This window comes from Aotus nancymaae, unplaced genomic scaffold (genome assembly GCF_030222135.1).
Source record: "Aotus nancymaae isolate 86718 unplaced genomic scaffold, 86718_ANA_hifiasm-v0.15.2.pri h1tg000032l_0, whole genome shotgun sequence".
Lineage (NCBI taxonomy): Eukaryota > Metazoa > Chordata > Mammalia > Primates > Aotidae > Aotus > Aotus nancymaae.
Genome location: NW_026988445.1, coordinates 21,395,238 through 21,422,887, shown reverse-complemented (window position 1 = coordinate 21,422,887; position 27,650 = coordinate 21,395,238). Strand labels below are relative to the sequence as shown.

General features: G+C 50.8%; 1 protein-coding gene across 1 annotated transcript in view; it reads right to left on the bottom strand.

Moving 5' to 3' along the window:
- Nucleotides 1–27,650, bottom strand: part of GPR137B (G protein-coupled receptor 137B) — a 72,533-nt gene that overhangs the window by 42,689 nt on the left and 2,194 nt on the right. The window contains exon 2 of the mRNA XM_064383622.1: nucleotides 513–562. Coding sequence (XP_064239692.1) covers nucleotides 513–562 — 50 coding nt within the window. The remainder of the gene's footprint in view (nucleotides 1–512; nucleotides 563–27,650) is intronic.

The following is a 27,650-nucleotide window of genomic DNA, read 5'->3' as shown; positions in this document are numbered from 1 at the left end:
CCCGCACCCACATCTGCACCCGCACCCGCATCTGCACCCACATCTGCACCCGCACCCGCACCCACATCTGCACCTGCACCCACATCTGCACCTGCACCCGCACCTACAGTGAGAGCATGGGAAGTGCAGGATGCGGAAGGGGAAGCACCTGGCCAAGCACCAGCATCTTCAAGGAACCCCATTTCCTTCTGCTGAGGCTCTTACTTCCCAAGTGCCTTAGAAAGGTTTAGAGACACCTATTTTATTCCCCTCTATTTCCTCCTGTTAGGAAAGGCACCAGGCTTTTATTTCTGAATTGGGTAAGTATGATGCAAGCCCCGTGATTCATGAGGTCATGATTCGATGACCCGACCCTTACCGGCAATGCACACGATGCTTGTGGGCAAACAGCCAGCAGGCAGGACTGTTTCCAGCGGTTCACAGAGGAGCGAAGTGTCCCCAATGGAGAGATGAGATTCCTGTGTCGGCACCTTCCCCTTCTACCCCAGAGACAGATGCCCCATGTTACTTACCGGTATTTGAGTAATTCTGGAGAATATTTTGACTTGGCTTTGAAAATCACCTGCAACGACAGAAAAACATGGCAGGTTGGGGTTCGTTATGTTGACAGAACTAGACTGATACCGTCACTTGGAATTCCTCTGCCCCTTCATACCCTGGCGCTGGGGCACATTTTTTGTAATTGAAACATCTACATTTGTTATGTCAAACATTTCTTATGCTGCACAATTTTGTTTTGAGACAAAGTTTTGCTCTTGTCTAGGCTGAAGTGCAATAGCTCAATCTCGGCTCACTGCAACCTCCACCTCCCGGGTTCAAGCGATTCTCCTGTCTCAGCCTCCCAAGTAGCTGGGACTATAGGCATGCGCCACCATGCCCGGCTAATTTTGTTTTTTTTTTTGTTTTTTTTTTTTTAGTACAGACAGGGTTTCTCCATGTTAGCCAGGCTGGTCTTGAACTTCTGACCTCAGGTGATCCACCCACCTCAGCCTTCCAAAATGCTGGGATTACAGGCATGAGCCGGGATTACACACCCGACCTTAAGATTCTTATTTAAGATGAACAGTCCACTCTCTTTATTAGAATTAATAAGTGTCTGCCTACCCAAGCCTCAAACTTTACAGTACATTTAAAATAACAAAACATCTTTGGACTACAGAAGTCTCAAATTGGACTGTTTTCCAAAAGAGAAATATTGCACACTGGCATTTCTCAAGCTCTTTTCTAAGTCTTCACGATTGCTGAAGTGCCCACACACACTGGGCGGCCGAGAGCCCGGCGGAGCCTTCCGAGAAGGTAAAGAGGCAGCAGAAAGCAGGTGTCCACTCAAGCTTCCACTGCCCAGACAGGGCTGCCGCTACTGCCACAGCACGTGCTGGAGAGTCAAGCAGGGGCCCAGGCTCTTGGGGATCTCAGTGGGGGCTCTCTGGGGGTCGGGCGTAGCCTGTGGAGCAGTTACACATGGATCCCTTCTGTTTAGCAGGGTTGCAGTACGGTACTGGGAGAAGGAAAGAAAGGGTGTGGAAGAGTGAAGGAGAGAGGACAGCTTTTCAGAAATAATCTGTAGAGCATCTGAAGACCCCCGTTCCAGCAAGTCTGGACTCCGACCAACATCTCTCCATTCTCCGGCCGCCCCACCCGGCCCCTGGCAACCACCACTCTACTCTGTTTCTATGAGTTCTAACTTGTTTAGATTCCACATGTAAGTGGGATCTATTTGTGTTTCTGTGCCTGGCTTATTGCGCTTAGCGTAGCGTCCTCCAGCCATGTTGAGTAAGTCCCGGGGAGCTCTCCTGCAGCATGACTACAGTCAGTAACAATGTATGGTATACTTGAAATCTGCTAAGAGAGATCTTAAGTGTTCTCACCACAAAACAAGAGTGAGCAACACTGTGAGGTGATGGATATGTTAACTAGCTTGATTGTGGGGATCATTCCTTACGTATATCAAAACATCATGGTGCAGACTTCGGATATATTCCATCTTTGTCAATTAAACCTCAACAAAGCTGGGGGGGTAGGGGAAGAAGACTCTCATTCCCCACTTCGAAGCAAACCACTCTTCATGGAGTTCCTACACCTACCCTTGGCCCCGAGGCCTTTGCTACCACAGCCCCCTGAAGCCCCTGAAGCCCTCTGTGCTCAACTGCATCCACACCTGGTCCTCCTCGCCCTCATGAATCCCCTGGTCAAATCTGCTCTCTGCTGCTTCTTAGGGAGGAGGCTGAACTGGGAGGATTGCTTGAGCCCAGGAGTTCGAGACCACCCTCACCAACATAGTGTGAGGGCTCATCTCTTAAAAAAAACCCAAACGATAATGATCTTATGACGGCCAGGCACGGTGGCTCAAACCTGACCTCAAGTGATCCTCCCACCTTGGCCTCCCGAAGTGCTGGGATTACAGGTGTGAGCCACTGCACCCAGCCATTCCTATTTAAGTAAGCACCTCTTCCCCCTTTATAACCTCCCCAGAGCATCACAGGTGAGTCTTCCAACCTTCTACAGGAATTACTTGGTTCTGCTGTGAGTTTTCTCTTTGTCATAAATCCTTTTTGGAAGTAGGAAGGAGGCAGGGGTTTGTACCATAAATACATCAAAATATTTTCCTCTGGTAACAGAACAACAGACGGCTCAGTATAGTGACCTTCCTTTAAAGGAGTCCTGGTTCAGCTTTATCTGACAACCCACCACGGGATTTTAGGCAAGACACATCATCTTTGGTATTTCTCTGATACCCATTTTAAAAAAGCTACCAAACAACCTCTCTTAGAAACAAGAAATAGATTAATACATGACTCCAAAGTTCCATTACAAAATATGCTACCGATTTCATGAAACGGGGAACGACGCCTTTCCATGAAACAGTCCTAAAGAATCTTGCTTTTAATAACTGAGACTTCTTCACAGATACCAAGTGAAGAGAAGAACAAATACCAAAGTGAAGAGAAGAAACTACGGAATTTTTTTTAAAAGTGTTTGCCCCATTCAAGGAAATAAGCAAAACCTGTTTTGATATTTTGCCCACATACTGGGGTTTGCTGAGCGGTAGGTAACCCAGTTAACGCGCCTGGATTACTCTTACCCAACACGCAACACGGCTGTATTGCAGCACTCCTGGCCACCATATATAAACGTGCATATTCTTTGCCCCAAAAATTCCACTTGCAAGAATTTATTCGGAAGCAGGCCTTCTCAAGGTGTTCCAGCAGAACTAGAAATTGGTAAGAAATATTTGAAAATAAATGTCATGTGATCAAACAAATTTAGAAACTGCTAGGAAAACGTTTTTCCCCCGCAGGAATTCTCAGAGCCTTTCAAAGGCAAATGTATTGTCAATCTTCAAGAGAAACATATGGTATACAGCGGTTTCCAAATTTATTTGCCCAATTGCAGTCTTCTTAATGAGCATTCCCAGAATAGAGTTTGGGAAGCACTGCCCTGTGAAACCAAGTATGAACAGAAGGTTCAATGCAGCTTTAATAAGAGTAATAGTAGTTCAGGTGTGGTGGCTCACGCATATATCCCAGCACTGTGGGAGGCTGAGGCGGGGGGATCACCTGAAGTCAGGAGTTCAAGACCACCCTGGCCAACATGGTAAAACCCTGTCTCAACTAAAAATACAAAAATTAGCTGGGCATGGTGGTGGGTGCCTATAATCCCAGCTACTCAGGAGGCTGAAGCAGGAAAATCGCTTGAACCCGGGAGGCAGAGGTTGCAGTGAGCCGAGATCGCGCCACTGCACTCCAGCCTGGGGGACAAGAGCGAGACTTTGTCTCAAAATAAATAAATAAGAGTAATAATAACAATAACAACAAGAAAGGAGAAGCAACAGCAACTTTCAGATGCTCCTGGCCTTTGCCCCGAGAACATGAACACACATCAAGAAATGCACTGACTACAAGAAGACCCTGGAGTTCACCATTCTATCCTTGAAGGGGAAGGATGACTTCTGCCAGCCAAGCTGTGGATAACTCACAAACCTTCATTCCTTTCATCAGGAGGTCCACACCCCTGCCTGGAGGGAAAAAGTCATCAGCATATCAAGGCACAATCTGACATTAAATCAGTCATTTTGATCCTCCCAAGCTCAAAGTCAGGTGCTAACAACATCAAAATAAAAGCCTTGACCATGGTTTTGAATAGCTCTACTTTTTATAATTTGTGGCAATGTATCTTGAATTCACCCTGAGTGTGGTGGCTCACGCCTGTAATCCCAGAACTTTGGGAGGCTGAGGCAGGCGGATCACATGAGGTCAAGAGCTCAAGACTAGCTTGGTCGACTCTGCCCCACCCCACCCCCAGTAAAAATATAAAATTAGTTGGGTGTGGTGGCAGGTGCCTATAATCCTAGCTACTCAGGAGGCTGAGGCAGAATTGCCTGACCAGGAGGCGGAAGTCGCAGTGAGCTGAGATCACGCCATTGCACTCCAACCTGGGCAACAAGAGCGAAACTCCATTTCAAAATATATCTCTATCTATCTATATACATAGATAGATAGAATTCAATAGACTCTATTCAAGCTGTGCTTAGAAACTCTTCCTTAATCCTTCAAGTTAATAATTAAACTTAAGTTCCTTAAAGCTGTGTTTGAATTCCTGGCATGTGAAACTGAAATAATATACATATGCGCTTATATTATCTATATAACTTATGATATAGATAATGTCAGGGCACACACATATATAATTTCAGTACAACTTCTGCCCTCATTAATTAAAGGGCATAAATGTTTGAACCAAGTTTTCGAAAAAAATAAATCTAAACTCTCCCACCCACTCCTTTCTGTGTTCCGAGACTTTGCTAAAGATTGATGGGTGTCCAGAACTGGAGCTAAGCCTCCTGGCTCACCCCAGCTCTCTGGCTGGCTGGGCTCTCATATCCGGCTGCCCATCTCTGCCAGTCTGCACGGGCTCCCACCGACCTCGGCAGGAACTCAGCTAGGAGGGGAGGTGGCTCCTGTGGGGAGGCAGACATGAATTCCCCTGTCATACTCTATGGTGCTTTAACAGCGCAGGCACCCCCTGCTCAGTGACCTCAGATGTACAAAAATGAAAAACAGGGAGATATGACCCCTGTGAGAGGCTAAGGAACAGATGAGGCCAGATGAAAATTCACATCATCCTGGCTTTCCGACTGGTGGCGTTCAGGTCAACGGATACTGAGCACTGAGTCTGCACCAGACACTGGGTTGGACCAAGAATTGTGGAAAGGAGAAGCTGGGCCTGTCTGGAGAAACACACAGGCAGACATGTCAGTAATAAGCACCAGTGGTGTGGGAGGCGTGGGAGGTGTGAGGAGGTGTGAGTGGGAGGTGTGAGAGGTGTGGGAATGCATGGGGAGGCATGGGAGGCGTGCGTGGGAGGTGTGAGAGGTGTGGGAATGCATGGGGAGGCATGGGAGGCGTGAGGAGGTGTGAGTGGGAGGTGTGAGAGGTGTGGGAATGCATGGGGAGGCATGGGAGGTGTGAGGAGGTGTGAGTGGGAGGTGTGAGAGGTGTGGGAATGCATGGGGAGGCATGGGAGGTGTGAGTGGGAGGTGTGAGAGGTGTGGGAATGCATGGAGAGGCATGGGAGGTGTGAGTGGGAGGTGTGAGAGGTGTGGGAATGCATGGGGAGGCATGGGAGGTGTGAGGAGGTGTTGGGAATTATAGAAGGTGTGAGGAGGTGTGGCAGGTGAGGAGCTGTGGGAGGTGTGAAGAGGTGTGGGAATTGTAAAAAGTGTGTGGAGGTGTGGGAGGTGTGGGGAGGTGTAAATAGTGTGGAGGCATGGGAGGTGTGAGGAGATGTATTAGTCCATTTTCATGCTGCTGATAAAGACATATCTGAGACTTGGAAGAAAAAGAGGTTTAACTGGATTTACAGTTCCACATGGCTGAGAAGGCCTCAGAATCATGGTGGGAAGCAAAAGGCACTTCTTACATGGCAGCAGCAAGAGAAAAAAAAATGAGGAAGAAGCAAAAGCGGAAACCCCTGATGAACCCATCAGATCTCGTGAGACTTATTCACTATCATGAGAACAGCACAGGAAATGCTGGCTCCCATGATTCTATTACTTCCCCTGGGTCCCTCCCACAACACATGGGAACTCCAGGAGATATGATTAAAATTGAGATTTGGGTGGGACACAGCCAAACCATATCATTCCGACCCTGGCCCCTCCAAATCTCATGTCCTCACATTTCAAAACCAATCATGCCTTCCCAACAGTACTCCAAAGTCTTAATTCATTTCCACATTAACCCAAAAGTCCACAGTCCAAAGTCCCACCTGAGAGAAGGCAAGTCCCTTCTGCCTAAGAGTCTGTAAAATCAGAAGCAAGCTACTTACTCCTAGATACAATGGGGGTACAGGCATTGGGTAAATACAGCCATTCCAAACGGGAGAAATCTGCCAAAACAAAGGGGTTACAGGGCTCGTGCAAGTCTGTCTGAAATCCAGCAGGGCAGTCAAATTTTAAAGCTCTAAAATTATCTCCTTTGACTCCATGTCTCACACCCAGGTCATGGTGATGCAAGAGGTGAGCTCCCATGGTCTTGGGAAGCTCCACCCCTGTGACTTTACAGGGTACAGCCTCCCTCCTGGCCACTTTCACAGGCTGGCATTGGGTGTCTACGGCTTTTCCAGGCACACGGTGCGAGCTGTTGGTGGATCTACCATTCTGGGGTCTGGAGGACAGTGGCCCTCTTCTCACAGCTCCACTAGGCAGTGCCCCAGTAGGGACTCTGTGTGGGGGCTCTGACCCCACATTTCCCATCTGCACTGCCCTAGCAGAGGTTCTCCATGAGGGCCCCACACCGACAGCAAACTTCTGCCTGGGCATCCAGGTGTTTCTATACATCTTCTGAGATCTAGGTGGAGGTTCCCAAACCTCAGTTCTTGACTTCTGTGCACCCACAGGCTCAACACCACATGGAAACTGCCAAGGCTTAGGGCTTCCACCCTCTGAAGCCACAGCCTGAGCTCTACATTGGCCCCCTTCAGCCATGGCTGGAGTAGCTGGGACACAGGGCACCAAGTCCCTAGGGTGCACACAGCATAGAGACCCTGGGTCCAGCCCACCAAACTCCTTTTTCCTCCTGGACCTCAGGGCCTATGATGAGGGGCTGCCATTTCTGACATGGCCTAGGACATCTTCCCCATGTTCTTGGAGATTAACATTAGGCTCTTCGCTACTTATGTACATTTCTGTAGCTAGGTTAAATTTCTTCTCAGAAAATGGGTTTTTCCTTTCTATTACATACTCAGGCTGCAAATTATCTGAATTTTTATGCTCTGTTTTCCTTTTAAAATGGAATGCCTTTAAGAGTACCCAAGTCACCTCTTGAATCCTTCGCTGCTTAGAAATTTCTTCTGCCAGATACCCTAAATCCTCTCTCTGAAGTTCAGAGTTCCACAGATCTCTAGAGCTGGGACAAAATGCCACCAATGTCTTTGCTAAAACAATAACAACAGTCAACTTTGCTGACTGTTGGCTTTAACAGTACCAACAAGTTCCTCATCTTCATCTGAGACAGTCTCAGCCTGGATTTTATCGTCCATATCACTATCAGGATTTTGGGCAAAGCCATTCAACAAGTCTCTAGGAAGTTCCAAACTTTCCCACACTTTCTTGTCTTCTTCTGAGCCCTCAACTGTTGCAATCTCTGTCTGTTACCCAGTTCCAAAGTCAGTTGCACATGTTTGGGTATGTTTTCAGCAATACCTACTCCTGGTACCAATTTACTGTATCAGTACATTTTCACACTGCTGATAAAGACATACCCAAGACTGGGAAAAAAAAGAGGTTTAATAGGATTTACAGTTCCACATGGCTGGGAGGGGGCCTCAGAATCATGGTAGGAGGGGAAAGGCACTTCTTACATGGTGGTGGCCAGAGAAAAAAAATGAGGAAGAAGCAAAGGTGGAAACCCCTGATAAAGTCATCAGATCTTATGAGACTTATTCACTATCACAAGAATAGCATGGGAAAGACCAGCCCTCATGATTCAATTACCTCCTCCTGGGTCCCTTCCACAACATGTGGGAATTCTGGGAGATACAATTCAAGTTGAGATTTGGATGGGGACACAGCCAAACCATAACAGGAGGTATGAAACGTGTGTAAAGGTGTGGGAGACATGAGGAGGTGTGAGTGGGAGGTGGGAGGTGTGAAAAGTGTGTGTTGTGTGGTGTGAGGAGGTGTGAAGTGTGGAGGTGTGAGGTGTGAGTAGGTGTGAAAAGTGTGTGGAGCTGTGGGAGGTGTGAGGTGTGGAGGTGTGAGGAGGTGTGAAAAGTGTGTGGAGCTGTGGGAGGTGTGAGTAGATGTGAAGTGTGGAGGTGTGAGGAGGTGTGAAAAGTGTGTGGAACTGTGTGAGGTATGAGTAGGTGTGAAGTGTGGAGCTGTGTGAGGTGTGAGTAGGTGTGAAGTGTGGAGGTGTGAGTAGGTGTGAAAAGTGTGTGGAGCTATGGGAGGTGTGAGGAGATGTGAAGTGTGGAGGTATGAGGAGGTATGAAAAGTGCATGGAGGTGTAGGAAGCATGAGGCAGTGTATACCAGCATAAGGACTTAGGAGCGGTGAGGGGGTTAGGAGAAAAGGTGCCGCAGGAGCCTGGAGCTGGGGAAGGTAGCAGAAGGCCAGGCTGGGGCGTGGACCAGCCAGGAAGAGGCTGCCATCTGGGGTAAGGGTGCAGAGGGCTTCAGGGTAGCATCAGCACAGCTGGAATCCAGACCTGTGCTGTGAGAGGGGTTTCTGGGGTGAGGACCAGAGCAAAGGCTGCACCGTGGATTGACAGAGAAGGTGAAAATGAGGGCAAATCAGAGGCCCAACGCAGATTCATGATGCCTGGGCCTGGAGAGCACTGCGGGGAAATGGAGGGTGACCACTAAGAGGCACGTGGTTCCCTCTGGGGTGGTCTAAAGTCAACTGTGGGGAACTGTGCAACTCTGAATACGGTAAACTTCCAGACGGGGACAGCACAGAGAATGTGAATTACATCTCAATAAAGCTGTGACTAAAAAAAAGAAAAAGAAAGAAAGAAAGAAAAACCGGCCAGGTGCAGTGGCTCACACCTGTAATCCAAGCACTTTGGGAGGTCAAGGCATGAGGTCCAGAGATCGAGGTCATGCTGGCCAACATGGTGAAACCCCATCTCTACTAAAAATACAAAAATCAGCTGGGCATGGTGGCGCACACCTGTAGTCCCAGCTACTTGGGAGGCTGAGGCAGGAAAATCGCTTGAACCTGGAAGGCAGAGGTTGCAGTGAGCCGATATCACGCCATTGCATTCCAGACTGGCGACAGAGCGAGACTCCACCTCAAAAAAAAAAAAAAACTAAGAGTAGGGAGGAGGTCAAGGAGCAGTCCCCTCAGTAGTCAAGGCCTCAAAGACCACAGGGGAGAGAGGCCCAGGGCAGGGGACAGTCAGGGTGTCCAATGTGGCTGAGAGGCTGGACAGTTCACTTCGAGCTGCCTCAGGGCCTGGCCAAGGGTGGGCTTGGCCAACAGGAGGCCGGAGGGGAACGGGCGGGCCCTGGATGGCAGCAGGAGGACGTGGGAGCAGTGAGTCAATTCAAGAGCATAAACTACTCTCCAAAAGCACATGTTTGTGAAATGCAAGAGAGAGGTTATTCAGGGAGCCCAGACCTTGTTTTTTTTTGAAATGGAGTTTTGCTCTGTTGCCCAGGCTGGAGTGCAACGGTGTAATCTCAGCTCACCACAACTTCTGCGTCCTGGGTTCAAGTGATTCTCCTGCCTCAGCCTCCCAAGTAGCTGGGATTACAGGCATGTGCCATCACGTCTGGCTAATTTTGTGTTTTTAGTGCAGACAGGGTTTCTCCATGTTGGTCAGGCTAGTCTCAAACTCCCAACATCAGGTGATCTGCCTGCCTTGGCCTCCCAAATTGCTGGGATTACAGGCATGAGCCACTGCGCCTGGCCTAGACCTTGTTTCTAAGATTGGGAGACCTGAGCATGTTTGCAGGCAGACACAAGGAGCCTGGGTCCCGAGAAGGGCAGACAGGGAAAGGCAGGAGGCAGTGAAGGATGGAGGGCCGAGAAACCAAGGGAGCAGGGAGGGGTCTGAGGGTGTGTGGCAGGGATAGCCATGGAGGTGCCATCTGCCTTGAGACAGGGACCCCAGGGGAGGTGAGGTCGGGTTGGAGAGTCCCAGCTGCTTCTTGGGGAACCTGATCAGGAACTGAACAGTTGGTAAATGACAGTCCCACGTCCTTTCCTTCCCCTTCCTTGGGCTCCCCACAGCCTCTGAAAACACCAGGGTTTTTCAGGGCTTCCCCCACTGTGGCAAAAAGGATGGAGGACAGGGGAGAGGTACAGAATCAGGCCTGGAGGAGAAAGAAGAAATTGCAGCAACTTTCATCAGAAACCCTGAAGTTTGTCATCTGGTGAAATAAAGCATTTCTCCCTAATGGCAAACTCCTTTCAGTTTCAGCGTCATTTCTTCTGCTTTTGAAAGTCCCACCTAGAACCTCAGCAGAACCTAGGATGGATCTGGGGAGGGCGCTGTGGGTGATGCTGGCTTTTGACTGTTGAAGGCTGAGCCGCAGCTGGAAGATGCCCCCAGCTGGCCGCGGTGAGGCACCAGGGAATGCTCAAGAGCCCTCGGGGGTCTCCCACACTGCCCGCTCCCACAATGGGCCAAGGCCTCCTCATCCCCCACCTGTGGGCACCTTGTGCCCCCACGGTAACCCAGGCCTTCACCCCATCCTTTCAAACGACACAGGAGGGCCCAGGGCTCTGCATGTGACGCACTTGTGTCGACAGGAGCAGAAAGGCCTCTGAGCGGCTGCTGGACTCTGTCCCCTGCCCTCATAAATCGGTCTGTTCACGCGTCACTGATTTGTTCCCACCCTTTGAACTCCTGCTTGCCTATTTTTTCAACTACTAACTCAAGTTGACATTTGCTGCTTACAATCTTTTTTTTTTTTTTTTTTTTGAGACAGATCTCACTCTGTCACCCAGGCTGGAGTGCAGAGGTGCAATCTCAGCTCACTGCAACCTGCGTCCCCCAGGTTCAAGCGATTCTCCTGCCTCAGCCTCCTGTGTAGCTGGGATTACAGGCACCTGCCATTACACGTGGCTAATTTTTGTATTTTTAGTAGAGATGGGGTTTCGATATCTTGGCCAGGCTGGTCTTGAACCCCTGACCTCATGATCCACCCACCTCAGTCTCCCAAAGTGCTGGGATTACAGGCGTGAGCCATCAAGCCCAGTCTTTATTTTTTTTAAAGAGACAGGGTCTTGCTCTGTTGCCCAGGCTGGAGTGCCGTGGTGCTATCATAGCTCACTGCAGCCTCCATCCTCCTGGGTTCAAGGGATCCTCCTGCCCTAACCTCCTGAGTAGGTGAGACTATGTACAGGTGCAGGCCATATGCCTGGCTATTTTATATTTTAGAGATATCTCCCTACGTTGCCCAGGCTGGTCTTGAACACCTGGACTCAAGTGATCCTCCCACCTCAGCCTCCTGAGTGTCTGGGTTACAATCATTTTTACTAATGTCATAGTGGTGCTGCTTCTGGCAAAAATGTCCCCTGCTATTCTTTGTGGGTATGACAATGTCTCCTGTGCAGTCAGCAAAACTCAACAGAAGTAAAACCAATGCCCCGGAGGCAGTGCCTGTGCAATGAGACAATGAAGCACTATGCTTCTAACCTGCACTTGATTCAGAATCTCCGTGCAGCTATTTCACTTTACATCCTCTCCCCTAAACCATGACCCACGTCCTAGTGTCTCCACCTCTGGACACTTCATAATCCTCCTATCCGTAAAAGGTAGAATCCCAGCACTCTGGGAGGCTGAGGCAGGCAAATAACTTGAAGTCGGGAGTTCAAGACCAGCCTGACCAACATGGAGAAATCGTCTCTACTAAAAATACAAAATTAGCCGGGCCTGGTGGTGCATGCCTGTGATCCCAGCTGCTCAGGAGGCTGAGCCAGGAGAATCACTTGAACCCAGAAGGCAGAGGTTGCAGTGAGCCGAGATCACGCCACTGCACTCCAGCCTGAGCAACAAGAGCAAAACTCCATCTCAAAAAAAAAAAGGTGTGCATCCTGATCCTAGCTGCCTATGGGCTGAGACCCCTGAGGAGACCCTCGCAATAGCTGAGGGGGTCTGAAACCCTGAGTGCACCAAGCACAGACTCTAGACTAAAGAAACTAGTCTCTGTCACACGCACAGTTTAAAACCTATGTATGCAAATTCATCTGAAAATGTTACAAATGCATGGCAGGTTGAAACTTTTTATTATAAAATAGTTTCTGTGGCCGGGCACGGTGGCTCAAGCCTGTAATCCCAGCACTTTGGGAGGCCGAGGCGGGTGGATCACGAGGTCAAGAGATCGAGACCATCCTGGTCAACATGGTGAAACCCCGTCTCTACTAATACAAAAAATTAGCTGGGCATGGTGGCGCGTGCCTGTAATCCCAGCTACTCAGGAGGCTGAGGCAGGAGAATTGCCTGAACCCAGGAGGCGGAGGTTGCGGTGAGCCGAGATCGCGCCATTGCACTCCAGCCTGGGTAACAAGAGCGAAACTCCGTCTCAAAAAAATAAAAAAATAAAAAATAAATAAAAAATAAAATAGTTTCTGTATATACAAAGAAATAACAGGAAATACTCCATCCTTAACACTTTGCCACATTTACTCCAGCTATGTTTTGTTTTTTGTTTTTGAGACTAAGTTTCACTCGTCATCCAGGCTGGAGTGCAGTGGCACCATCTCAGCTCGCTGCAACCTCCGCCTCCCAAGTTCAAGCAATTTTTGTGCCTTAGCTTCCCGAGTACCTGGGATCACAGGCGCCCGCCACCGTACCCAGCTAATTTTTGTATTTTTAGTAGAGATGGGGTTTCACCATGTTGGTCAGGCTAGTCTCAAACTCCTCACCTCAGGTGATCCGCCCACCGTGACCTCCCAAAGTGCTGGGATTACAGGCATGAGCCACCACGTCTGGCCTCAGCTGTGGTTTAATAAATAAAAATGACACAGCTGAAGCTCCCAGCCAACCCATCCTGGTGCCATTCGCTCCCAGGAAAGTAATCACTATGCTGAATTTGGTGTTTTATGCCCAAGCAGGCTTCTGCTTTCACTGGGTATGCCTGTATTCATGAACGGTACAGAGTACCTGTCCCGCAGTACAGTCCTGCACTGTTTTGCGCTTTATCTGAACGCATTAATACCTTTCATAGCCTTCTGCAGCTTGTTTATTTCCTCACGGTTGCATGTTTGGAATGAATCTATCTTGATACACACAGTTCTAGTTCACGCATCTTCACTAAGGCACAGCACAGTTAACCCTCGAGCTCTGGCTTTGAACTGCATGGGTCCACCTATACATGGATTTTTTTCAACTGAATGGGAATCAAAACTACAATGTTCTCAGGACGTAAAACCTGAGCACAGGGAGGACCAACTCTTTGTATATGCAGATTCTACAGGGATGTGAGTATGCGGGGATCTGGGCGTATTTGGGAGTCCTGGAACCAGTCACCCACGTATACTGAGAGGCGACACTACTCCCATATAACAGGCCACAGCTATGCAGACCCCTCTGACAGAGGGACACAGAAGGATAGTTAAGATTGTGGAATCTGGAGCTGGCTTACCTGGGCTTGAATCCTGGCTCCACCAATTGTCAGCTGTGTGGCCTTGGAAAAGTCACCTGACCTCTCTGTGCCTCAAGTATCTCATCTGTAAAATGAGACTATTAACACCATCCACCAGGTTTCTGCAAGCATTTGGTAAGTTAATAGACATGTAGAGCACTTAGACAAATGCCTGCCACCTAATAAGTGCCACGTCAGTGGCTGCAACCCCTGCTGTGGGTATTATTAGTTCTTATATATGTTCCCAAACCATAATTCTAAATGCACAACTACTAAACCGTGACCACAGATGCTTTCTTCACCATAAAAGGAACTTTCATATTCAAAAAGGTTAAGAACCCTGACACATTCGATATTTGCTCTCCGGGTCCCTCTGCGCTGCCCACTTCCTGATATATTGGGGAAATTATGCAAACCCCAAGGCCCTCCCCAGGCAGCAGTCATCAGTCACCTGCTTCCATCTGTTTCCACAAGCTGAGCATCCTCACTCAGCAGAGCAGGGTGGCAGGACAGTCAGAGTCCCCGAAATCCAGACGCAGGAGTTCTCCTTTCTGCAGGGTTCCCCCAAAGATACACAAGGCGGCTCTGCGGGCGGCGGGGATGGGGGTTGGATCTGAATTTGAAGCTGAGTCTCCAAGACAGTGCAGACAAGGGCAGAGCCTCTATGGCTGCATTAGGATGTTCTTTTCTTCCAAATGTCAGCTGTGGGCTGGGACTGAGGACCTGGATAGCCACTACCACAGCCACATTCACAGTTAGTCCTGTGTCCATGGCGGTGAAGGTAACTGGCCATAAAAGACTAACAAGCATGCTGTCTATGCCATAGAGTTCTGGGGGCTGGTGGCCTGAAGCCAAGGTGTGTCTGGTCCATGTCCCAAGCTGGCCAGGTAATAAGAGGGGTCACTGGATTTCAGAGTCAGGTGTTCACCGCATCACCTCCCACTTTTGACCTTGGCAAGCATGTGACCCAAGAAGCTGGTCCTGCCTGCTTCTGGCCTTGTGCTGGTCCTCGGAACGTGGGCCCCCCCATACTTCAAGCAGCTTCTTCCCATGTGATCAGAGACCAACCTCAGGGGTGTGTGTGTGTGTGCGCGCGCGTGTGCACCTGTGTGCATGTGCATGTATGTGCATGTGTGTGCATGTGTATGTGCACATGTGTATGTGCATGTGTGTATGTGTGCCCCACGAGGCAGGAGCTCGGCTTCCCACCCAGAACGTCCCTACTATCAGTCCTCACAAGGCATTCCTCATTTCGTAAATGATAATGGGATAACGGGCTCCACCTTTATAGATAAAGGGTATCCCCACTTGCCGCCCGCCTTCCCAATGGCTCCTCTTCTCCCTCCTGTTCCCGCCAGCCCAGCTCTCCCCTCCCCAACCCCTCCATCAGCTCACGAGAGCCCCTCTGTCCTCAAAACTGAGCTTGACTCCATCCAACGGTGCCAACACAGGCTGGCTGCCCCAGAAGACAGAACTCGGGGTGACCCTGAGCCCCCACATTGATAAATCGGCCCAGCAGGCAGACCAAGGGAAGGCTGGAGTGTTCAGGGAGCACACCTCTCGTCCAAAGGCTCTCAAAGTCAACCAAAGCCACGCCAAATGCCATCCTTCAGTCTCCCTGCTTTTCTGAATTGTCTCTTATCCCCTGAGCACCAGGATTCAGGGGCAAGGCCAGTCAACCCCCTACTTTGCCATTTCCTGGTTAGCTCTGTTGACCTTTCTGGGCCTCAGTGTCTATCTGCAAGATGAAAGCGTCAGGACAAATATTCATTAAGCTGCCTTCTACTCTGAAAGCTCCATGACATGAACTTCCCAGCGGCAGCCTGTGTCCTCCACCTTGGAAGCCCAGCAGGGACAGCTGCAGCCCCGGTCCGCTTCAGCCACAGAAGCCACCGCCCTGCCAGCCTGCCCACTGCCTGGGTGGAGCCCGTTTTGGCATCAGTTCCCCTCTGACCTGCCTCCCTGGCAAGATTATCTCTCTTTGGCCTTGGGAATGACAAGGGCTGTGGCCACACAGGGCCTATCATCATTGTTATGTTTGTCTTTTTAAGACGAAGTCTTGCTCTGTCACCAGACTGGAGTGCAATGGTGTGATCTCAGCTCACTGCAACCTCCGCCTCCCAGCTTCAATCGATTCTCCTGCCTTAGCCTCCCGAGTAGCTGGGACTACAGGTGCGGGCCACCATGCCCAGGTAACATTTTTATATTTTAGTAGAGATGAGGTTTCACCAGGTTGGCCAGGATGGTCTCAATCTCCTCACCTCGTGATCCGCCCGCCTTGGCCTCCCAAAGTGCTGTGATTACAGGCGTGAGCCACCGCGCCCGGCTCACTGTTAATGTTTCTTAACTGCTCAGCCACAAACTGCAATTCACAGTTTACCGGCCAGGGCCTGCCCGTAATCGTTCCAAATGTACTTAAGGAAGGGGACACATTAAAAGCACAGAGGACGTGTCTCTCCCCGTGGCAAGCGCTGTCCCGCTGGACCCTATGGCCCTGTGAAGGAGGGTCCCGGGCCGTGTGCGGCAGTGTGCGGTGCTGTCCCATTGTACCTGGACGCTTCCTGGCAAGTTATGCAAAAATTACAAAATAAATTCACAGGGAAAATACCCCAGTTTGTTTTTTCCCCTCCTCACAAAATAACTTTCTGCTTCAGAAGTGAGGAGAATTCTGTGGTTCTAGGCTGTCGTGGGAACCCCGTCCTTGCTGAATGTGTTTGGGATTAGATGATGCTCCGGGTCCTGCACCGAGATAATGACCTCCAGCCTCCTCCAGGGGAAGCAACGCGGGTGATGGGGGAGGCTCCTCACTAGGGGTAAGGAAATGGTCTGCTCCTGACGCAGCCCCGGCTCACCGAGGCCTTCGGGAACAGCAACCAGGATGGCAGGGGACACACCCACATTCCTCCAGGAATAAGGAGAAAACCTGGGACGAGCTGACCCCAAGCAGAGAGGACTCGGGGAAGACACAATAAACGCTGTCAAAGCCGTGACAGGCCATGTGTCCTGGGGTGATGCGTGCTGTGCACGGCCCCAGGGGGCATCAGTGGGGTTACCCAGTTCCACCCTTCCATCCTCATGTTGGTCAGGACCCCAGGATTTGCTGAGAACAAATCCGGGTGCAAAGCAGAAATTCCAGCCTAGCAGCCGGGTGGGGTAGCTCATGCCTGTAATCCCAGCACTTTGGGAGGTGAGGCGGGCAGGTCACAAGGTCAGGTGTTCAAGACCAGCCTGACCAATATGGTGAAACCCCATCTCTACTAAAAATACAAAAACAAAACAAAAAATAGCTGGGTATGGTGGTGCAAGGCTATAGGCCCAGCTACTCGGGAGGCTGAGGCAGGATCACTTGAGCCCAGGAGGCGGAGGTTGCAGTGAGCCGAGATTGTGCCACTGCACTCCAGCCTGGCGACAGAGCAAGATTCTTGTCTAAAAGGAAGGGGAAGGGAAAGAAGGGGAAGGGGAAGAACGGGAAGAAGAAGAAGGGGAAGAAGAAGAAGGGGAAGAAGGGAAAGGGGAAAGAAAAGAAAGAAAAGAAAGAAAGAAAAGAGAAAGAAAGGAAGGAAGAAAGAAAAAAAGAAAAGAAATTCCAGCCTAACCTGGAGCAGGGCCGAGGACACGGAGTCTGGGGGCTTCCCACACACAACCCAAGACCAGCCAGGGGTCCAACTTGGTTGCCCCAGAATCTGGTTCTGGTGAGAATACACCTGCTAGGTCAACCCAAATCTAAACTTTCACCTCCCAGTGGCACCCAAGGAAGGGTCTCTAGGAGCAAGACCAGGGCAATGGTGGGTGGAAACCCAACAGCCCAAATCACAGCTGGTGGCTTTCACCAAGAATATCCCTGCACGACCATGCTGGCATCGCTTCATTCTGAAATCTGTGTTTCGGAAATATTTTGATTTCATTACAGTGAGATTTTTTAAATTAGATTTGACTTTCATTTAAATAGCAGCAAAAACCACTAGTCCTTTTTAAAACATGTAACCTAGGCCAGGCACGGTGGCTCACACCTGTAATCCCAGCACTTTGGGAGGCTGAGGCAGGCAGATCATGGGATCAGGAGATCGAGACCATCCTGGACAATATGGTGAAACCCCATCTCTACTAAAAACACAAAAATTAGCTGGGCATGGTGGCATGCGCCTATAGTCCCAGCTACTCGGGAGGCTGAGGCAGGAGAATTGCTTGAACCGGGGAGGCGGAGGTTGCAGTGAGCCAAGATCACATCACTGCCCTCCAGCCTGGCAACAGAGTGAGACTCTGTCTCAGAACACAAAACAAAACAAACAAACAAACAAAAACGTCCCCTAGAGGGACACTCACAGAGATGAGGGAATAAATTAAGTCTTCTGCTTTCCATTGCAAACATCTCACACTTCATACCTCTACTGTAAGGATGGCCACTAAGTCGTATCGGCCAGGCAATTGCACAATGGAGAAATCGCTGACATAAAGTCTGTTTTCCCTGCTCAAGGCTAAGTTCCACGCAGGGAGAATCTAAGTTTGACCTTAAACAGTGCACAGTGTCTGGCACACAACAGGCACTCAAACACGCGTGATGAAATGACCTAAACGTCCAACGGATGAATGGATAAATAAAATGTGGTCTCTATCCATGCAGTGCAACATTATTTAACCTTACAAAGGAATGAAGTTCTGTGTTACAAGGTGACGAACCTCAAAACACTATGCTAGGTGAAGGGAGCAGACGTACAAAGATACACATGGTATGATTCTTGTGATATGAAATATTCAGGATAAGTAAATCCAGAGATAGAAAGCAGATGGGTGGCTGCCAGGGGCTGAGGTGACAGGGACTGGAGCGTGACCGCTTAATGGGCATAAAGTTTCCTTTAGGGGTGGTAAAAATATTCTGGAACTAGATAGAGGTGACAGCTGCACGACACTGGGTGTGTACTGAATATCACTCAGCTGCATGCATCCAATGGTTAATTTCATATTGTGTAAATTTTGCTTCTCTTTTGTTTTTAAGATGGAATCTTGCTCTGTCACCCAGGTTGGAGTGCAGTGGCGAGATCTCGGCTCACTGCATCCTCTGCCTCCCAGGTTCAAGTGATTCTCCTGCCTCAGTGTCCTGAGCAGCTGGGATTACAGGTGCCCGCCACAAGGCTTGGCTAATTTTTGTACTTTTAGTAGAGATGGGGTTTCCCCATGTTGGCCAGGCTGGTGTCAAACTCCTGACCTCATGATCCACCTGCCTCAGCCTCCCAAAGTGCCAGGATTATAGACGTGAGCCACCGCACCCAGCTCAATACTTTTTTTTTTTTTTCCTGAGGTGGAGTTTCACTCTTGTCACCCAGGATAAAGTACAGTGGAGGAATCTCGGCTCACTGCAACCTCGGCCTCCTGGGTTCAAGCAATTCTCCTATCTCAGCCTCTTGAATAGCTGGGATTACAGGTGCCCACCACACCTGGCTAATTTTCGTATTTTTAGTAGAGATGGGGTTTTACCATGTTGGCCAGGGTGGTCTGGAACTACTGACCTCAGGTGATCCACCCATCTCAGCCTCCCAAAGTGCTGGGATTACAGGTGTGAGCCACCATGCTCGGCCCCAACACACTTTTTTGAGACAGCTCTTGCTCTATCGCCCAGGCTGGAATGCAGTGGTGCAATCTCTGCTCACTGCAGCCTCGACCTTCCCAAGTTCAAGCAATCCTCCCACCTCACCTTCTTGAGTAGCTGGGATTACAGGTGCTTGATACTATGCTTGGCTAATTTTTTAATTTTCTATAGAGACAAGATCTCATTATATTGCTCAGGACAGTCTGAACTCCTGGGCTCAAGCGATCCTCCTGCCTCAGCCTCCCAAAGTGTTGGGATTACAGGTGTGAGTCACCACACTCAGCCAATACAACTTCTTTAATTAAAAAAAAAAAAACCTGTTGAATAAATGAAATGAGTCTACATGTTCCAGCTGAACTGTATGTGCTTTGTGAAAGCTGGGAGGACAAGGCCATCTCTCATGGACAGATGTGTCCTGTCTTCCCAGAAAATGAGTGTGGTCCTGATGGGGCAGGGCTCACACCCTGCCCACTTCCCTCCTTCTCTGCCACCAGTCATGCACTACAAACGGACCGTCACACGGCCTGATGGGACAATGTGACCTCTGACAGCTATGAGGAACTGTGGCAGCACAGTCCAAGGTGCCAGGGAGAGTAGCCTGTGAGGTGGGAGCAGCCCATGGAGCCGACTCCACTATGTGTGGGGGTTTTTCACCCTATGTTTTGTAGGCTGTGTAGCCCAGCCTTGCAAGTATGTATGCCATTTAAAAATCGAGGAGGGAGAGAGTGAGCTGGTACCTCATGACGTCAAGACTTCCTCCCCAGCCCAGACGGCCAGGGTGAGGGTCCCTCCTGTGTGCCACAGGTGCGGGTGGCTCCCAGCCCTCTCCCTTCTACTTACATCTGTCCTTCCCAATAGACTGGGACCCTTAAGGGAAGAAATCTCAACTTACTATCTCTGATCTCAGACACCTGTGTGTAGGGGATCACTACCATTTGTTCACTGAATGCATGAAACTCCCTAAACCATGACAGAAGCCAAAGCCTGTTTCTGACTTGCCTTAGCAAAAATAACAGACCAAAGGTGGTGGGGGCTGGGTTCGGTGGCCCACTCACGCCTGTAATCCCAGCACTTTGGAAGGCTGAGGCAGGTGGATCACCTGAGGTCAGGAGTTCGAGACCAGCCTGAACAACATGGTGAAAACCTGTCTCTACTAAAAATACAAAAATTAGCCAGGCATAGTGGCAGGTGCCTGTAATCCCAGCTACTTGGAAGGCTGAGGCAGGAGAATCACTTGAACCTGGGAGGCAGAGGTTGTAGTGAGCTGAGATCGTACCATTGCACTCCAGCCTGGGTGACAGAGTGAGACTCCACCTCAAAAAAAAAAAAAAAAAAAAAAAAAAAGGGGGTGGTGGTGGAGGGGGATCTTGGTGACAAATAATGAGTCTGTCCTAACCCAGGGGTCAGCAAACTACAGCCTGAGAGCCAAGTCCATCCCACAGGCTGTTTCAGTAAAGCCTGTGAGCTAGGAACGGTTTTTACCATTTTAACACATTGCGTTTGCTGTTATTATTGCTTTAAAAAAAGGAATATGCAACACTCTGTGGCCCACCAGCCTAAAATCCCGACCTGCATAAGCTTGAGGTAATCAACCCACTTGCAGAGTAGAAGCACCTGGACTTCATCTGTCCTCACAGGTTAATGGACTCTAAACTTCAGCCACGGGAAACATAAAAGTGAAATCTTTGCGAGTTTCTGCAGCCCTCAGGGAATGCCTGTGGTCCCAGGTACCGTCTAAACCGCCTGCTGAGGCTATTTCTGTACCAAGAGAACAGGCCGGCCAAAATGTCTGGACCCAGACAGAACCTCCAAGTCGGAAGTGGCTTTCCTCCTCTCGCTGGAAGCACAAGACCAACAGGAACAACCTGACCAAAGCGGCTCTTGGGATCACATGACTTTGTTGTTTGCAAAACCCTAAGGCGCTTGCAGTGAGATTTTGTTGAGGGACCTGGGATCTTGCAAATGGTCCTCTCTTGACAGCCCTTTCCTCACTGCCATGAACCCGACCTCCACTCCCTGTCACTCAATGCTGAGCAGCTAGCCTAGGGCGCAGAGGGTGGGCACAGCAGCAGCCCTTGTGTGGGAGACAGCTGCAGTGTGACAGCCACAGAGGGGCCCGGGAACCCACCTGGAAAACTGCACTAGCCTCAAGACAGCGCTCAGGCCCTGCTTCCCTGCTGGCCGCTACCAGTTCCTGCCTGTCTGACTGTGGAAAGGCAGGTGAGCAAGAAGCTGTAGCAAAGCCTGCAAGTGCCACAGTGTTCAGCGCCGACAGTAGGGCACTCCTGATGGTGACCCGGTGACCGCGGCGGCAGCCTCCGCCCAGCCTCCGCTGTGGGGAAATCCAGGCTTCCTGTGTGGTCACTGGGGTCGGATGCTGGATGTACTGTGAGGGGCCTAAGTGTTCCCCGAGCGCTGCGGGCATTAACAGGATTGGGTCCCCCTCGGTTGGGAGGCACTGATGTGGCCACAGCCTCAGCTAAAGATAGGAGAGCGTGTCAAGGCTCAAGGAGGGCTTGGGATGGAAACTGGGCTGTACATTTAGAAAGTGGCCTCTGGAGGCTGGGACTGGTGGCTCACGCCTGGAATCCCAGCACTTCAGGAGGCTGAGGCGGGCAGATCACCTGAGGTCAGGAGTTTCACCTAGGTGATGTGGGGAAACTCTGTCTCTACTAAAAATACAAAAATTAGCTGGTCATAGTGGTGGGCGCCTGTAATCCCAGCTACTCAGGAGGCTGAGAAAGGAGAATCGCTTGAACCCAGGAGGCAGAGGTTGCAGTGAGCCAAGATCATGCCATTCCACTCCAGTCTGGGTAACAAGAGCAAAATTCCATCTCAAAGAAAGAAAGAAAGAAAGTCGCCTCTGGGGAGGTACTGGGTGTGGACAGCAGACCAAATGAGAATAAGGAAACCTTCCCACACACAGAGGCACACACAAAGACACATACACAAGGGCACAGACACACATAGGCATGTGCCTGCACAGACACACACAGGCACATACACAAACACAAACACACATGGGCACACATATGCAGAAACACACAGAGACTCACACAGACACACAGGCACACCATGGCACATACATACAGACACGCACACACAGGCACCCATACACAGACCTCCACACCCAGAGATGCACCGGCACACACACATGCACATACATGCACACACACAGGGGCACACCCGGGGCACACCCAGGTGCACACACAGCTCTGACTGGCCATCAGCCCACTGAACTGTCTCCACCGGGAGCCAGTGCCAGGAACTGAGACCACGCATGGGGCCCAGAAGCCAGGCTAAGCACAGTCTTGCCCTTGGCCGGCCCTGTCTGTTTCCTAAGCCTCTCACTTCTTCACAATCACCAACAGGCCTAGAAGCTTCCCTCTTCACAACTCCTAGATCAGGGCCTGGCACACCACAGGTATTTGATAAACACATCTTGACTAAACTGACTGCCAGAGCCCCTGACTCCTACGATCGCCCACATCCCTTTTCCTGGTGAGTGTGGAGGACTGGTTCCAGGATTAGAGTTTCAGGGGCCTCTCAGTTCCCCACCAGCAAGAATGAGGACTATGACCCATTTCAAGTCAGAGTGTGGCGTGTGTAGCAAGCCCAGGATTGGTCAGCCTGAAACGCGGGACTTGCCCGGCCTCTGCACGCCTGGCTGGGCTGCCTGGGACAATTTCCTCGACTTTGGCTGGCTCATCTGCAAAGGAGGGGCTGGGCTGCTGGACCCCCGGTGCCTTCTGCTCTCATGCCAGGCTCTGCGATGGGGCACTGCTGGCTTGCCACATGCTCCCTATGGGTGTGCTAAGAGTCACCACCATTTTACAAGCAGAAAAGTTGCTATTTGGTGGAAAAGTAACTTTGATGGCACAGTGGGCTGGAAAAGGGCAGGGTCAGCCCGGGGACCTGACCTTCAGGACAGTGGCTGGGTGTCTCAGCAAGAGCCTGGGTTCAGAGCTGTAAGCAAACACACAGTGAGAATCTCAGCCAAAGGAGGAGAGGAGCAAAGGGATTCAGGACACACGGCATCTCCTCTAACCCACACCAACCCGTGGGATGAGTATCATGGCTTCCACTTCAGGACACACGGCATCTCCTCTAACCCACACCAACCTGTGGGATGAGTATCATGGCTTCCACTTCAGGACACACGGCATCTCCTCTAACCCACACCAACCTGTGGGATGAGTATCATGGCTTCCACTTCAGGACACGTGGTGTCTCCTCTAACCCACACCAACCTGTGGGATGAGTATTATGGCTTCCACCTCCCTGGTGAAACAGCAGCCTCGGAGAGGTGGTAACCAGCCATGGGACCCAAACTGGAGGCAAAGCCCGGACTGGAGCCCGGATCTGCACCCAGGGACCCTGCTCCTTCACTCCCAGGGCTGCCTCCTGAGTCACAAGGCTTACTGGCCTAGCGCCCATGGTGAGCTCCCAACACCGACCATGAGCCCTACCATGAGCCGCAGGCCCTCGCCATGAAGGCCTGGCACCATCCCACAGGAGCACATGACTGACAAACCATCCCTGCTGCGGCTGAGTGGAGGGCGTGGAAGTCCCTAGCAGAGTTTCAGAACAGAACAGACCAGACCCTGGTAAATGTCAGCTTCCCATCTGCCCTCCGAGGTGTGGTGAGGTGTCCATTTGTCACAGCACCTCTCCCCACGGAGAGAACTCACTTCTCCATTTCCTTCCGCAAACCACGTGACAGCAATGGTAGGAGTTTGTCATAGGGCCCAAGACAAAGCTGAAGCAGCCTGTTCCATTCTGCCAAACTCGGGAACCTGGAGAGTCTGAGCTCCAGGCTGGGAATTCCCGGGGAGAAGGGCTGAGATACATGGCTGCTGAGGTGTCACCGAGCCCACGCCACACCAACCTCTGCCCCTGCAGGGCACAGACCTGTCTGCCCAAGAGCATGCGCGGAGGCCCCTGCCTGCCTTAGGTTTCAGAGTCCTGCCCCTCTCTAAAGCCCCCATCAAAAAGGCGATTTGACACAGCGCTGAGAACAGTCTCTGAGTCAAAGGCCTTGGTGCAAAGCCTTGGTCCTCCCACTTCCTCATGCAGCCAGGAACTGGAGTTTAACTGTTCCCCAAAGCTGGCACAGGAGCCACAGCTGGAAACGACAGGTACTCAGCACTCCACGTTCCAAACATTCGGCGCCAGACAGACACTGCATACAGAGGGCCTGCAGAGAGTTCGCAGAACCAGTCTTAAAACACGGGACTTGTCCTGCCTCTGCATGCCTGGCCGGACTGCCTGGGACAATTTCCATGACTTTGGTCGGCTCATCTGCAAAGGAGGGGCTGGGCTGCCGGATCGCCGGTGCCCTCCACTCTCATGCCAGCCACCTCCCCATGGCTCCCAAGCTGAACTGGAAGGTAGAGAGTGGAAATGGAGAAAAAGAGTTACCAGCCTGCCACCAGCAGGGCACCTCAACCCAGGTCAGAGAGGGGAAAGACGCATGGGCACTGCTCACAGGGACTGGGAAGGAAGGGGCCGGGCAGGCATTTGCTGAGCTGGGACTGTTCACAGATGGAGTCCTGGTGGAGCCTGACCTGTGCCCTGGTGATGTGGAGGCAGCAGGCACCGGAGGGGGATGTTGCTTCCACCTGGGATTTTGGCAGGTGGAAGGGCCCCTGGGCAGGCAAGGAGAGAAAAGCAGCCAGGTACAGGGCTCTGAAGACACTAGTCAGGCACTCAGCCTGTCACCCGTGTGGCCAAGTGGGAGTGGAGGGGCCTCAGTGGTGCCATAGCTTTCTAAGAAAAAGCCCTAAAAGGGCTTTTCGAAAAGGGGCCTAAAGCCATGTGGCTGCCCCCTGAAGAAGGAATTGGATTGGAAGGAGACCAAAGATGGGGCTAGGAAGAAGGTGAAGTCCATCATGTCAACATGGCCATGTGGCAGAGTCACCCACAGAGGCAGCATCAGAGCAAGACAAGAGGCGGGCTGGCAGCCATGAGACAGTGTGCCCCTCCCCTGGGCAGCTCAGGAAGACGGAGGAGGAGGCTGAGAGCATGGGATACACCCTCTGCTCCAAGCCCTGGGGCTCAAAGCCTGGCCAGCCCTGGACAGGGTGGGAAAAGCTTTAAGTCAAACGTAAAGATTTAATAAAGGAGTATGGGCTGGGCACGCTGGTTCACGCCTGTAATCCCAGCACTTTGGGAGGCCGAGGCAGGCGGATCACCTAAGGTCAGGAGTTCAAAACCAGCCTGACCAACATGGTGAAAACCCATGTCTACTAAAAATACAAAAATTAGCCAGGCGTGGTGGTGGGCACTTGTAGTCCCAGCTACTCTGGAGGCTGAGGAAGGAGAATTGCTTGAATCCGGGAGGCAGAGGTTGCAGTGAGCTGAGATCGTGCCATTGCACTCCAGCCTGGGCAACAGAGCAAGACTCCGTCTCAAAAAATAAATATAATAACAACCGAGTATGACTAGAAAGCCATAGGATATGCCTGAGAGGTCATTAGGGGTGGAAAGAGGCTTAACCTGGCAGAATTTAAAAGCAGTGATTTAGGGGGAAGTAAATCAAATTGAGCCGGCTGACAATCGCATTACCCTCAGATGTGTACCCAAGGGCAGCTGAGGCTGCGTACTGAGCGGCATCGTGTGAGCTGCACGGAGGCTCGGACGGGGCAGTGAGGGCTCATGTTCTCACCTTTCCAAGCCTCAGCTGGGGGGTAATAATACCGTCTGGGTTACCAGGGAGGGTGAGTAAATAAGCCCCAGTACAGGGACCCCACAAAAGGACAAAGGACTGACAACAGAAAAAAAGCTTCCTTCCCATCTCAGACCTCCCCTTCCAGCTCATCCCCAATTCCCAAACTGCCCCACTGCTTCCTTCCCACCGTCCTCTCCTCCTTCCCACCAGCTTCAGCCTCAAGACACCTGCTTTTTCTCAGAGGACTCAAGTCTCCTGATGCTTCAATATCCACTCCCTTCAGTGCCCCGAATCGTGACTTTGCTGTATGTATGCTTTGATTCTCTGCAATCCGATTTTTGCACTCCAGGAGAATATGAGGTTACATTTAGAGTGGGGTATGTTTTCCCATTGTTAAGAGGTTTCATAGCCAGGCGCGGTGGCTCACGCCTGTAATCACACCACTTTGGGAGGCCGAGGTGGGCGGATCACTTGAGGTCAGGAGTTTGAGACCACCCTGGCCAACATGGCAAAACCCCGTCTATATTAAAAATACAAAAATTAGCCAGGTGCGGTGGCAGGTGCCTGTAATCCCAGATACTCAGGAGGCTGAGGCAGGAAAATCCATTGAATCTGGGAGGCAGAGGTTGCAGAGAGCCCAGATCACAACAAAGCAAGACTCTACCCACCCAAAAATAAAAAGAGGTTCCACATACTGTACATAAAAGACAAGCCTCACAGATGGCACAGAGGTGCACTGAACCCCTGCTCCACCACGTACTGACAGTGCGACCTTGAGCAAGTCACCTATAACCTCTCTGAGCCTCAGTTTCCTCCTCTGGAAAATGGGAACAATATCAGTACTTTCTTCAGAGGGTTCTGGTAAAAATAAATATGACCAATTGCTTAGAAGTGTGGCTTTTTTTTTTTTTTAGACAGAGTTTTGCTCTTGTTGCCCAGGCGGGAGTACAATGGCAGTGATCACAACCTCCGCCTCCCAAGTTCAAGTGATTCTCCTGCCTTAGCCTCCCAAGTAGCTGGTATTACAAACATGCGCCACCATGCCCAGCTAATTTTGTATTTTTTTCTTTTTAGTAGAGATGGGGTTTCTCCAGGTCAGTCAGGCTGGTCTCAAACTCCAAACCTCAGGTGATCCGCCCGCCCCAGCCTTCCAAAGTGCTGGGATTAACAGGTGTGAGCCACCGCGCCTGGCCAGAAATGTGCTTTCTTAAACATGCTTCTCATTAGCTGTTAGCCCCTTCTCCTAAAATCGCATTTACTTGGTCTGAGATGGGGGCCTAAGGAGCAGTCACTCTTAAAACTCTCCACTTTAAGCTTTAATTGTAATTGCAATGGCTTGTGTAAGAAAAAGAGGGAGTGACGGGGTGAGGAGGTGATGGGAGGCAGAGCTGGGTTGGCATCAACAGGCCTACCCCTTTACAACTCCCCAGAAGTACCACTGTTTTGTGAGCAAGTCAGAAATGGCTTTGTTCTGCCAGGCTCTGAGATGCCAGCACTAAGAGATGGAGATGTGCCACGTTCTCCAGCCAGCCACTCTGTGCCCTCAGGCAAAACGCTCTTTGCTGTGGTGCCCGCAGACCTGGGAGATACAAAGACATCGTGGTGACTTTGGGCCCCCTGGGCCAGAGTGGCTCTGTCCGCCTGCTCACTTTTTCCCTTGCTCAGCATTTACTCACCAACCAGCAGATGGTGCAGAAAATGTGCAGGCCGGCCTCTAATCCGGCTCTAAGTTCAGAATTTGCATGTCATTACTGGAGAGCTGTGGCAGTTCCCTACATTTTCCTCTTTCCGCACTGCCCC